Here is a 13,817-nt window from a genome sequence, read left to right as displayed (position 1 = left end):
TAGTTAAAAAAGTATAATTAAAAATAAATTAAATTTGTTTTATCAAGTCATGTGTTTACCCCCCCCCCCCTTCCCCCTAAACTATTTAAGATACAAATTAATGTGTTTTTGATTGTGCAAATAAATTTAAATAATATGATAAACAACAGTTTGCAAAATTAAGCAACATAACGGACTGTTTTTCTATAGCTAAAATAACCGGAAGTCCTGCACATCTCCACTTTTGTTAGTAGGGCACATTTTGGATGTCATGTCAATCTTTTCTGATCTATCCATTTCAGGTCTTAAAGTCTCAGACATCCAGCTGATGAGTTGAATCAGGTGTGGTTCGAAAATGTATGTGTTTCAAAAAACAGGGTTGGGAAACACTGATGCTGCATTAGCTTATTTTAGTTAGTTTCCTTAAACATCATGTCCCGTACATCATGTTCTCGATTACACAATTACATATGTGTTAGTATATTTTTCCACTGAAATGCTTACAAACTGCTTGCAATAACAACAGCTAATGCATTTTGATTTATCAGATTTATTTAATTTATATTAAAAACTCAAACAACAAGGGTCCTTTTAACAAAGATAAATATTGTGGTCATTCATAATACAATGAAACAAAACAGCACAGTGTTATTAATATATACTAACATACATGCTTTTCTTAAATAATAAGTGTTAAACACACATCAAGTATGATTTCAAAACTTCCAGCCTCTTTAAAGAGGGAAAAAACATATTTGGCCACAGCCTCCCTTTTTTAAAGGGACACTTATGACAATTCATCCATTTTCTCCGACCTCTGAAACGTCTCATATCTCACCTATCCTTCCAGCTGCATTTCCTTTACTTTCAGTATTTTACTCTTTTGCAATACATGAACTTCTCTTCAGACTTCTGCAACTTAACTCTTCAATCATGTTCACATGCATCTAAACACCTCTCGCCCCTCCAGGTCTTCACACTCTTCGTGCCTGAGAGCTTTTGCTGAGAAACACTCGCTTCAGCAGCACCACAGTAATAACTTACTTTTATACTAAGGAATCTACTGTTTGGCATCTTAAATTCTGGCCACATTCAGTTTAAGTGTTCCCAGACAACAATACTCTATTGAAGAATATTGGGAAACGCCGTCATTGGTCCCTAGTTCGTTAGGGAATGCGAGCATTCGCAACGGTGGCCTTTCTTGAAGACCTTTGTTATATCTTTAAGACAACCAACTCCTGCGGTTCACTTTGCAGACTTGTACGCAGCCAAGTTCAGTGGCTCCTTGCTCGGGACGCACCAGTCATCAGCTTCCTGGTTGAATTTGTAATGCCGCAAGGCAGTCTTATTAAACACCGGAAGCTTCTCTACTGAATCTGTGGACAGGGCCTGTGGGCAGAAGACCGTCATTGTGGATTAATGATTTGAAGAGTGCAATGTAATGTCCAAAGTTAACAGGATGTTTTGCACAGGTACAAGCTCAACAAATAAGGTCAGTGTTAGCAAAACTCTCAGTATGATTGGTCATCTAACCTAAAATGCAGATTCTGTCTGTCATTTTACTCATTGTACCAAACCCATATGACTTTCTTTTGTAGAACAAAAAAGGAGAGGTTCAGCATAATGTTGACTCAGTTCGTTTTTATGGTAAACAAAACATACATTGACTACTACTTTTGTGTATCTTCACAGGGCAAAAAGTCATACAAGTCATACAATTTAAAAAAAAATAAAGGTTCCAAAATAGTGTAGCAATGCCATAGAAGAACCATTTTTGGTTCCCCAAAGAACCTTTCAGTGAACAGTTCTTTAAATAATTAATAAATAATTTATTTTCTTAAAACACATTTTAATATCTTTTGAAGATTGCATGGGTTTGGAACAGCATGAGGATGAGTGAATGAACATCATTTCTATATTTATGCAAACTAACCCTTTATTTTGTGATCTTACCTTCAGCTGAATAACAGCATCCGTACCATAGCCCTCCATTGGATAAAGCTGGAGATCGCCTTGGAAGTAGCGTGCGTACAGGCGGGAGATGGGAAGGCCATGACCGAAGCCAGCCTGAGGGAATAACAGGGCAGGATTGAAACATATGCACATGCACACTGTTATTATGAAGTGTTAAAGAGTGTCCTATGCTCTTACCATTGGGGTCCGTTGATGGTCACCAATAGTAGGTCTGGGCGCCGTCGAATACATGTAGCTAAAAAGTCTATCGATCTTCCTGAAAGGAACGCCACCACCCCTGTCACTGATCTGGAACATGAAAAAGTGAACGTTTAGAGAACAATATTGTGTTTTTTGAGCTGCATTACATCAGATGACAAATATGTTTGGGTTGCGTCATTAAGACTGAGACTAAGGGATCGACTGTTGTATATATGTCCACTAAGTAGCGTGGATATAGCATTTCAATGTCTGCTTTGTTGCGCTCTTTAGCCACAGAGCAGGGCAAAGGTTGACGGTATCGTTAATACTAGTCAAAGCTGATTTGGTTCATTGGAAAATTGATCAAGGGTGGTTAGAATATTAATCTTTAAGAGAGTTTATATAATGTTATTATCAGTTATCGCTGGATCTAGGGCAGATTGAGAAGACGGTGGCGGTGTGACCTCACACAAGGTAATCGGTCGAGATAAAAATGATTCTCACTGCCAAATTTCTCTTAAGACTTGAACTTTCATTTACGCACCTTGATTGACAGGTCCTGCCTGCCTAGAGCAACCTTGACTTTGATTGGTGGCAATGTGCTGCTCGTTTCATGATTCTCAACAGTAGCCCTCATTGCATTCTAGACAGCGGGAAACATAAAAAATTATATATTTACATTCTATAATTATTTCTTTAATCCATGTGAATCTGAAATCAAGCACCATGTCTACCTTGAAGAGCTCAAAAACCATGTGGTAAAGATGAGAAGGAACGTAGGATATCTCGATTGGTTGCGACTTGTTTTTTGCTGCAACAGAGAACAAATATTATAAGATATGTAGTTTGTCAACATTAGGTTACTGGATGGAATGTGATTTAAAACACAGTCTGGAGAATTATCTGTTCCTCACCGTTTATCTCTGCAAGCTCCAGCTCGGGGGATCCGAGGTAATTCTGCTCACAGAGCATTTTGGCACACTCGTATGCATCTGAAGCAGAACACAGGACATTAATGTAGCATTTGCACTTGTCGCTAGGGTAATATTTGTATTACAGTATGCACTAAAGCACTCACCTCTGATCACATCTGTGACGTCACAGCGGGAGTCAATGCACCCGATGCTGCTGGGATATCCTGGCTTTGTGGTGCCATCAAAGATCAGAGCTGGAGATAGGGCAGGAAACAGAAGGGACAGAGGGTTAGAGGTGAGGTATTACACAAGGTAATCATTCTCTCATATCATATCTAGTGAATAATTAACTCAAACAGGAGAAGGCCGGATTATTCAAGATCTAATGACCTGCACATTTAAAGTGCTGACTGTTGTTGCCAATAAGTGCTGATAGAAAGTCCAGGTGTTAGGAGAAGATTTACTTACTGTGCTGGTTGATGAGCATGCGAATGGAGATGCGGTTCATGTAAAAGCGGTCCAGAAAGTACTGAATGTTTTGACATGTCACAGGGTCTGCCCCAAATGCATCCCTATACTCAGTGACACCCTGGGCCATGGTGGGTACCACGTCATTGTGCCTGTTCCTAATGGTCACCAGAGCTTCCACAAAACTTTAAGGACAAAGAACAAAACAACACCATGAATCCTGCTGTTTTGTTTTAATACTACTGCTTTAATATTCATGTTGGATGTGTATGTAGATTGAAGAACCTACTCTTCAAGAACTCTAGGGTCATTGGGACTCTTGTCTTGGAATTCTAGGATGTCCATCAGGCTTTGAACAAACCTGAGAAGGTAAGAGAGAGAAGACAAACAGAATGAAAGGTTAACTTGTGCACTATCAAGATGGTGCCACCAATCAAGTAGGCCACGCTGGACATCCAACCCCAGCCACATCCAAGTGGGACCAAACCTGATTTGTAGAATGTAGGTTTCCGATTGAACGGCTTTTCAGGCGTAAGGGTAGGTTTTAGGTTTGTTTCAGTATGTACGTCCCAGATTAAAAGGTTTTTTTAGGATTGAGGGAAGGTTTTGAGTGGGTTTCAGTGTGGTCTGTCATATAAGAAGTAAATGTGTAAGGGTTTAGTCCTCACAATGCTTCTTCCTGTTTCAAGGTTAACGAGGAAGCATGATCCCCCCCCCAAACCACTTCATGTTCTGTGTTTAGTTATTATTTTCCTTTCTTGATACTTTTTTTTATACATGTTATTCTTAAATGTTATTATGAGTCTTATTATATGTGTGTGCAAATGTGTTTGCCATTTTTAAGCACCCACCAGTGTTGTTATTGTTAACTAAAACCAGTGTTATTATTGTTAACTAAAATCATTAAAAAAAAGAATTTCGGTATTGAAATAAAGCTCAAATAAAATAAAATATACGTGTTAGATTAGCAAGTACTAAAATGACTAAAACTGAAATAAAATAAATTAATGCTAATTAAAAAAAAATATATTATTAATAAAATATCAATGAATACTAAATAGTAGTACACCAATAATACTAATAATAACACTGGCACTCACATAGAGTATTATAATATAATATTTTCATTTCAGATATTATTTTGAATATATTTGAAATTAATATTAACTATAAAAATGAAATGACTTTCCCCCCCTGATTTGTTTATAAAATGTTACCACTCATTTCCCTCCTCCTCGCGGTGTTGCGGTAACACATGTACAGTAGAACACACTGTTCTCGAAAACAAGTCTGCGCGTCACCGCTACATCGCGCCGTCTCAAATTTCACTTTCTGAAGTTAACCGCCATATCCGTTGCATAATCGTACCCTCAGACAGTATTCTAGTAAATGAGTGTCTGTACTCTGTTATGGCATTTGAGCCCAAAACAGCATTACATGAGCAGGGGTAAGCAAGAGAACAAGCGTTTAAATTGAATAAAAAATTAAATAAAATGTAGCCTATTCAGTTGCATTGTGGGGTCATAGTAAGACTAATTATTCATAAGGATTAAAAGGAATGGAAACAGGATGAAGCTCTGTACTTTACTCTTGGTGTAACGTATTGAGGCTTAGAAGATTCTTCGAAACCTTCAGGCTGGGGAACTAGGGCAAAGTTCATCGTTCAGTACAAGTTATAATGAAAAATACACAATTTTAATGGGTTAATATATTCAGCAATGTATTATATAATACTTTTTTTTCACATGATTAATCTTTTTCTTTTCTGTCTGTTTACTCAAATCTATAAGACACATGGGACACTTCAAGAGTTAATTCCTTTTCTGTCAAAACATGAACTTACCAGCTGTGAACTAGCTGAACGGACTGTGTCATTATCAGTTGGTCAGGTAAAAGGTTGATCTCCTTCAAACTGTTACTTAGTCTCACGGGAAGCTCTTGCCTGATGAAAGCGAAAGATGTTTTCTCGCACGCATTTGTGGATCCTGAAAAGAGAACGTGAAAGAAACATCAGCGATAAACTATAACTGGAATATCAGCAAGAACAAACGTAGCCTTGGTCTTGAACAGCAATTAGCCTACTGCATGACTTACACGTTAAAAAAAAAAAGCTAAAATATTTTTAACGATACATTTTCGCATTTTTAATCAACAAGTGATGTGTAAATCTATAATAAGTTGCTGTCAGTCACAACCTTACGGAAAGTGCTAGAGCAGCGAAATGTTGCTATGGTTACCCCATCATTTGAAAGCGTTCGCGGGCGTTAAGCACATTCTTTTAAGCAAGAACGTTTTTTTTGCGTAAAATTACATACATTTATTTTTTACATAAAGATATCAATCCAAATCATTTAAAAATAAAAAAGAATATATCCTCTATTGTTGCAAAGCATGTGCACAAAATGGCCAGTGTCATAGGCTATTCATCGTATTTTGCATAATAATGTTTATAAACTCACCGAAATCCAGAAACTGCTTCATTGACAACGGCGATGGAGAAAATTTTGCGTAGTAATCAATATGTTTCGGTACATTTAGCATAGCAGCATTCCTCATTATAAATCGTACAAACTTCATCTTTGAAAAATCTTAATATCTGAACTAAAAACAAAACAAACAAACGTTGTAAATGTACAAAACAAAGACGTAGCCTATATCTGGAAAAGTTTTCAGTATATCCTCGCGTGAATTTCTTTATCCAGTCTGGGTCTGTCTTGAGACCTGGTGTTGACAACTCTTTAAAGTTTGCGTTCTTGCACAGTGACACGCCTACATTATTACGTCGATGTCGATAGTGACCAATCGGACAGAGGTAAACGGGGGTACACGTCAACGCTCAAGATCGGGATCAACAACGTGTTTTGCCTTGCACCTTAGCTTGCATCTACGTAATGTTTGTCCTGCAACATGGAAAATCACACGGCACGACAGCATCACAACAAGACGCCCCATAAAAGATGATACAGTCAGCTGGACATTATTAGGTCAGGCTTCACCCATCACCCAGTTGGACCCGAGTACAGGAATTTATCATAGAGAGCAGCGGCAACGCAGCCTGAAAAATAAAAGAAATCCCCTGAAAAATTAGGCTGCCAATACAAGCATCAAAGAATCCTCTAGGCCTATTTAAAAATAATAAAATACAGTGTTGCATCATAGAAATGTGCAATATGCAATAATAACCTGAGTAACAACAGGTCAGAGTACGTCAGTACGAATTTGGCGTCCCACGATGAGGTGACTTCATATGCACGTAAATGAAAAAGAAATCAAATGAATGACAAAAGTAAACGAGAGTATATTGACCTTGTTTTAGTACACACACATTACGTTAAAATGTATGGCTTGCTATCTTTCTTGATAATTTTGTTATATTATCTGAACAGATTCATTTAGCTACGTTTTTAATTCAAAAAAATCCTGGCTCTTTCGAGCTTTATAATGAGAGTGACAAGTGATTCTAGTTTATAAAGTTATAAATATGGATTTTATTTAATTTATATTTATTTAACAAAAACGCATCGCTTCGCTTCAGAAGGCCTTCATTAACCCCTGGAACTGTATGTATTTTTTTTTATCATAATGGATGGATGCTCTTTTTTGGGCTTACATTTTTTATATATATATATAAAACTACAGCTGTGTTTGGCTGAAAGAAGAAAGCCATATACAGCTAGGATGGCTTGAGGGTGAGTAAATTATGGGATAATTTTCATTTTTGGGTGAACTAACCCTTTAAATGTCCATATAATTTTGGTGGCCATTGTACATTATTGCTATATACATACATACATACATATATATATATATACATATATATATATATATATATATATATATATATATATACATTATTTATAAAAACATAAAATATGCAGCTTTTATTCGCTTGTTATAAAGGATAACAAATCTGCAAATTATTTAATCATTCATCACAAACATTTAAAGAAATAAAACAGGTCTAGATAGTGTGACTTCCTTACAGAAGAAAGGAAAAATACTTCAATTCAGGAAATCAATCACTGCAGTATAGACTGAACTGGACTGGCCTTCTGAGATGGGAAACATACTGCAGTAAACAAGACTATATGGAAAACATATTGCATAAAAGCAACGTCTCACGACTGCTCCCTGGAGGAGGAAGTTAGACAAACAAATGACAGCCGTCCTGGTAGCTATAGCTTGTTTCTAATCCAAGACATGATTGTTTGCACAAGTGAGAAACCAGTTGCCATGTTTCAAAACAACCACCAGTTTAAACTGGTCATAAGTCAGTGTGAACTAGAAAACTGGACTATTTACACAATCATCACATAACCCTTTAAGATGAGTCCATTTTCTACTAATAGTTCACTTTTTTGTTGTCTTTTCATGCCCTGAAAAGTAGGCTAATCTTGAGATAAAGCAAACGCTTCTGCATCTGCTTTGCAGCCTGAACAAAAGAGCCTAGAGAAATTGAAAGGATCAAAAAATAATACTGAATAACATTTCATTGATGAAGAGCAGAGCGGTTATGCAGAACAGAGTCCGGATGGCCTTTCATTTTCATTTTATTTTATTTATTGAAAGTTATTGCATCCTTATGTGGATGAACCGCGTTTGTTCAATATTTGGAAAACAACTGATTTGTTTTGTATTTTTGAAATTAAATAAAAAAATTAGGAATTAAATAAAAAGTTCCGCACTGATTCTTCAAAGCTTGTTTACCTTGGTCTTTCCCCATCAAGGTACACCATGACAAAACCCAACATTTTGATTTCCCCTTTTTTGTTGTTGTTGATAAACCATCAGGATATGAGCCATATGGGCTTTGCAATATATTATTTAACTGTAAGGAACAGGATCCATGTTTAGTTCTATAAAGTAAAATAACTAGTTGCTGACAAGAGATATAGTATTTCCTGTGAAATGTTTGTCATAAGCCTATACATGTGACCCTGGACCACAAAACCAGTCACATGGGTCAAGTCAATTGTTTGAAATTGAGATTTATACATCATCTGAAAGCTTTTCATTGATGTATGGTTTGTTAGGATAGGACAATATTTGGCCGAGATACAACTATTTGAAAATCTGGAATCTGAGGGTGCAAATAAATCGAAACATTGATAAAAATCGCCTTTACATTTGTCCATTTATATTCTCGATTGTGCTGCATTCACTTACAAAAATTAATGTTTTATATATGTACGGTACGAAATGTACAAAATATCTTTATGGAACATGATCTATGATTTTTGGCATAAAAGAAAAATCGATCATTTTGACTCATACAATGACCATTGGCTATTTCCACAAATATACTTGTGCTACTTGTGACATGGTTTTGTGATTCAAGGTCACATATTAAAATGAAGTTAAATAAGTAAAATAAGTTCTTAAAAATGTATCTTTTTCTTTCAAATGGAAGACAAATATATCATGATTTACACTAAGGGTAAGACTGTCAGGGTTCTGTCACTTCTAGTTTATTTCTTGGTTTTGTGACAGAGCTTTGACACTCCTGTTTTGTCTTGTCTGTGTGCCTTGTTTCATGTCATGTTTTGTGTGAACACGTGGCTTATGAGTTTTCATTAGCTGCCTATTCGTTTTGTGTGAGCACATGGCTGGTGATTTGTTTTACTGGCCATGTGCTTGTGTTTTTAGGCTTGTTCGACTTGAACCGGCGCTGCACAGACCGATCGGTTGATGACATCAAAGTACCGCGAGAGCGATTAGAGAGCAGACGGCTCCTTATGCTTTTGAATCGCTCTCGCGGTACTTTGATGTCATCAACCGATCGGTCTGCGCAGCGCCGGTTCAAGTCGAACAAGCCTTTTGTCATATTTGGTGTGAGCACATGGCTTGTCATGTGTTTCCTTGTGCCATGTGCTCTTGTCTAAATCCACCCATCTTGTTACCTGAACCTGATTATTAGTTCATTTTCCCCACCTGTCCTCCCTCATTACCCACTTCTGTTTGCTTCCCTATTTATTCTCCTTGTTTTTTCAGTAATGTGCTGGTTCGTTGTTGTATGTACACTGTTTCTTGTTTCCTCCCTCGGGATAGTTTTTGTTGTCTATTTTATTACCATTAAAAGCCCGTCAACTCTGCACCTGAGTCCTCGCTCCTTTCAACACCCGACAAAGACGGAGTAAGATGCCTCCCAGGGTAAGACCCTTAGACCTTTAAATTTGAATTCACAATGTTGCTGTTATGACATAGGCCAATTATTAAGAATTATATCAAAGCAATTTATACATTCTGTAAAAGTTTGCCCCTGCTGTGGGGTAAGATGACCTCTTTGAATAATTTTACATTTTGTTCTACAATTAAACGATTTAATTAGCAAATGTTTCTTTTTATTTCCTAAAATAACACATTGGCAGATGCGTCATCATTCAGCACATGCTATAAATTTATATCTAAATATGTTACACTTTAAAAGTAAATGTACATTGTTCTCAATGAGGGCATCTTCCCCCATTTTACCGTATAAAGCTGGACAACTGTTTTCAACTGCAAAAATATTTTGAAATGTTTCTGGAACAGCAAATCAGCATATTAGAATGATTTCTGAAGGATCATGTCACACTGACAAGGAATTTGCACAGGAATTGCAATTGAATTGCATTTGAAATGCATTAAAATAGAACATTTATTTTTAATTGAATTATTTTAAAACATTTAATACTTATATCTGTACTTTTATTAAATAAATGCAGCTTTGGTTAACATAAGAGACTCCTCCCTTTGAAGCTAAAGTCATCAAACACACTTCAAAGCCAGAAATGTCTCCAGTGGAGCTGCAGAGGGCAGTATGATATGGATTTTACAATTGATATGCTATTGCAGGGAGTAATAGGTAACAGAAATGAGACTGTATGCACAGAAATCAGCAGAATTGAATCCACATGGGATTATTTTGCACTTATAGAAATTGCACAGTGGGAATACAAGTTACATTGTATTATAAAACCATAAATCCTTCAGCATTGGGATCCAGGTTTCCCTTTTTTTTTTTTTTTAAATGAGTATGCCATCCACAGACATACTCACTGCGCTCATTTAAAGGAGAACTCCGGGCAATTTTTAAGTTAATCTTGATCGTTAGACATTTGTGAGTACTGACTATAGAAAAAAAAACGAACCGGATTGGTGATTGCTACGCGGAGCTGCGACCGCGAATGCCCAGAGCTCCCACTCAGCTAAAACGGCAGCTATGGGGGCATGGACATAAAGAGCGTTTTTGAGCCTATTAACAGACACAAAATGCAATTAAAATGTCTGTCCAACATGAACAGGGACCCTACATGTGAACAAGATGCGTTTAGCAACTTAGCCATTGTTTCAACTCACCTAAATAGTCTTTTAGATGGAAAGCTGTAGTCTCGCGCTGCAGTCCCGTGCTGTAGCCGGAAAAGGTAAACAATATCCAGGTGGGAGGAGCGTTGATCATGTGCGACGAGTTATGATCAGAGTTGCTTACAAGTGAAGAAGAAATGGTTCGTGTTTGTGCCTTTCCGAATTGTGGCAACAGAATACGAAAATATAAGCGCTTAAATTTTCATCGTCTTCCTTTCCATGACCTCGAGATTCTGCAGTTGTGGCTAGTTGTATTTCAACTTGATGTGCAATCTCCCGTAGAAGTACTATGCGCTAAAGATTACCGCATTTGCAGTGAACACTTTGACAAGGATGACTACACACACTCAACACAGCGGGGCCGTTTGAAGAAAAATGCCATTCCATGTACGAAGACTCGTCGCACATGATCAACGCTCCTCCCACCTGGACATTGTTGACCTTTTCCGGCTACAGCACGGGACTGCAGCGCGAGACTACAGCTTGCCGTCTAAAATACTATTTAGGTGAGTTGAAACAATGGCTAAGTTGCTAAACGCATCTTGTTCACATGTAGGGTCCCTGTTCATGTTGGACAGACATTTTAATTGCATTTTGTGTCTGTTAATAGGCTCAAAAACGCTCTTTATGTCCATGCCCCCATAGCTGCCGTTTTAGCTGGGTGGGAGCTCTGGGCATTTGCGGTCGCAGCTCCGCGTAGCAATCACCAATCCGGTTCGTTTTTTTTTCTATAGTCAGTACTCCCAAAGGTCTAACGATCAAGATTAACTTAAAAATTGCCCGGAGTTCTCCTTTAACTTCGCTCCTTACATTTTCTGATTTTTCTGCATCCCTTAGGGCCTATCTGCAACAAAATGTTACAGTTTGTTCACATGATTTTTTAAAACGTGTATAACAAATTCAAATCAATTAACAGAGGGAAATTTCATGTATCTTATTGCTGATGTTCATATTTAGCTGTGTTAAAAAAGATTAAAAAAAAGGAAATGACACTGTATCTAATTGGAGTATTCATTTAAACTTTATTTTCGCTATTTCTTTCTGAGTGCTGTCACTTATACGTGACATCCCATTGCATGTACTGTTTTTTTTACAAATCTTTAAAAAAATCAAATTAGACATACATAATATGAACTGCAACGCTAACCATACTGAATGTCACAATCCTGTACATAAAATATATGCGTTTTGGGGGGGGAAAGCGGTTCGAAATCGTTGTGTTTCTGACGTCACAAACTGCCTTGTAACCAATCACGTCAATGTGTGATCGTCAATGAGTGGATCTCTGAGCTGGTGGGAGTGGGGTTAATTTGCATATTCATAGATTGTATACTAAATGAGGCAACTTGCAAATGAGAAGTTATCATTTGCTGCTCAACATTTTGTAAATCCATAAATATTTTTCTTTTTTTTCTTATTATTAAACTAATTATATAAAACTATGTTGTCAGTGCACTACAAATAAACTAATTATTGCCTTTATTTTGCCATTCAAACTTATAGAAAGAAAGGCGTAAGATTTCTTATCCTTTAAAGGGGTGGTATAATGCCCTTTTCACAAGATATAAAATAAGTATTTGATGTCCCCAGAGTGTGTAGTGAAGTTTTAGCTCAAAATACCCCACAGATATTTTTATATAGCATGTTAAATTTCTCACTTTTTGATTGTGTGGAAAAACCAAGGGGGTAATCCATCAGCCGGAAGTTGAAGCTGCCTCCGGGGGCCGCCATTGTAGCTGGCTATCACCTGCTATTAGCATCCCATTGACTCCCATTCATTTTGGCGTCACTTTGACAGCGAATAACTTTACATCTGAGGCGTCCAAAGACTCCATTTGTCCATTATTTATTTCTAAAGAAACACGACAATGTATAAAAGGCTCCATTACTTTGTATCTTACGTTATGGCCCCGTAGAAGCCATTCTTGTAAAAATAGGCTAAAAATTGCGTCATAACCACGCGACTTTATGTCGCACAATAGAGACATTACCGTATAGACAGGAGGAGAAGCTCGCAGGCAATCTTTTACTGTCTAAAGTCAGCCCATGGCATAGATAGAGTCCATAAAAGCAACGCGACAATATTATTATTACAATACAATATTTCAACAACGTTTTTGATGAATTTGAAATAATTCGAAATAATTTGATATGTGGCAAGTGAATGCATATGAAGTAACATTTATCCACGAACTTTAAATTATTTATCTACTTCACCTATATATATTAACGGGGGATGGGGAAATTATCAGGAAATTATACATGCAATGGAAGAAGAAAAAAACCCATCTCAATGTCTATCGCGGTTAACGTTGTTCCTTTATTTATTTATAGATCTACGCTTGAAGATGAATGTGATCCCGTTCGGAAGCCATGTACAAATGTCCTAGCCTACATAACGTGAAATAAAGAAAAACGTTTTTGTTCAAGTGTTTTTGATCATGATTTATTAGCCACAATTGATTTATATTTTGGAATATTATATGGTCACATTGAATATACGAAAATGACGCGAGGGGATAGTATTTTATAGTATGGTTCCTGGGCTTATATACTAATAAATCTTTTTTGGATGGGTTATTATTCTGTTTGATGTAGAAGGAAACGAAAAAGAACAATTGTAAATGTGTGCGTTTATGTATGTATGTGCCTATTTGAATCACTTTTAATAATTTTGGAAGATTGTGCTGAGATGTACATGTACTTATTTATCTGTTATTTTTGATTGTATTATGTGTGTGTGTGTGTGTGTGTGTGTGTGTGTGTGTATATATATATATATATAAACATGTTCAAAATAAGCTAATTAAACTAACTAAAATTACTAGAACTGCAGGCTACTCAAACGATTACAATCCAAAAGTAGGCTATTTTAAAGTCGATTTTAGCCACTTCTTTTGCCAGGCCTATAATGTTTTAATGTAAGATGTCATATTGTAATTATATAGCGTAAGTAGT

At 36.7% G+C, this 13,817-nt stretch overlaps 1 protein-coding gene across 1 annotated transcript; it reads right to left on the bottom strand.

Moving 5' to 3' along the window:
• Positions 1-513: 513 nt before the first annotated feature.
• pdk2b (pyruvate dehydrogenase kinase 2b) lies at positions 514-6,439 on the bottom strand. The gene is made up of 11 exons (XM_077195033.1): positions 5,975-6,439; positions 5,359-5,500; positions 3,805-3,876; positions 3,516-3,700; positions 3,212-3,301; positions 3,048-3,125; positions 2,868-2,944; positions 2,678-2,776; positions 2,131-2,241; positions 1,933-2,046; positions 514-1,368 (listed from the first exon to the last, which is right to left on the bottom strand). The coding sequence occupies exons 1-11, from the start codon at positions 6,090-6,092 to the stop codon at positions 1,225-1,227; spliced, it is 1,230 nt and encodes a 409-aa protein (XP_077051148.1). The 5' UTR covers positions 6,093-6,439; the 3' UTR covers positions 514-1,224.
• Between the last annotated feature and the right edge of the window lie 7,378 nt (positions 6,440-13,817).

This window comes from Siphateles boraxobius, unplaced genomic scaffold, assembly GCF_051911475.1.
Source record: "Siphateles boraxobius isolate OS27281-9 unplaced genomic scaffold, OSU_SipBor_1 33, whole genome shotgun sequence".
Classification (NCBI taxonomy): Eukaryota; Metazoa; Chordata; class Actinopteri; order Cypriniformes; family Leuciscidae; genus Siphateles; species Siphateles boraxobius.
This window is presented reverse-complemented; position numbering and strand designations above follow the sequence as displayed.

Bases quoted from the DNA above. Each gene is read 5' to 3' on its own strand.
- pdk2b (XM_077195033.1), bottom strand. From the start codon at position 6,092: ATGAAGTTTGTACGATTTATAATGAGGAATGCTGCTATGCTAAATGTA. The intron at 3,701-3,804 runs GTAGGTTCTTCA...TTGTCCTTAAAG, and splicing joins GACCCTAGAGTTCTTGAAGA to TTTTGTGGAAGCTCTGGTGA. The intron at 2,047-2,130 runs GTAAGAGCATAG...TTATTCCCTCAG, and splicing joins ACCATCAACGGACCCCAATG to GCTGGCTTCGGTCATGGCCT.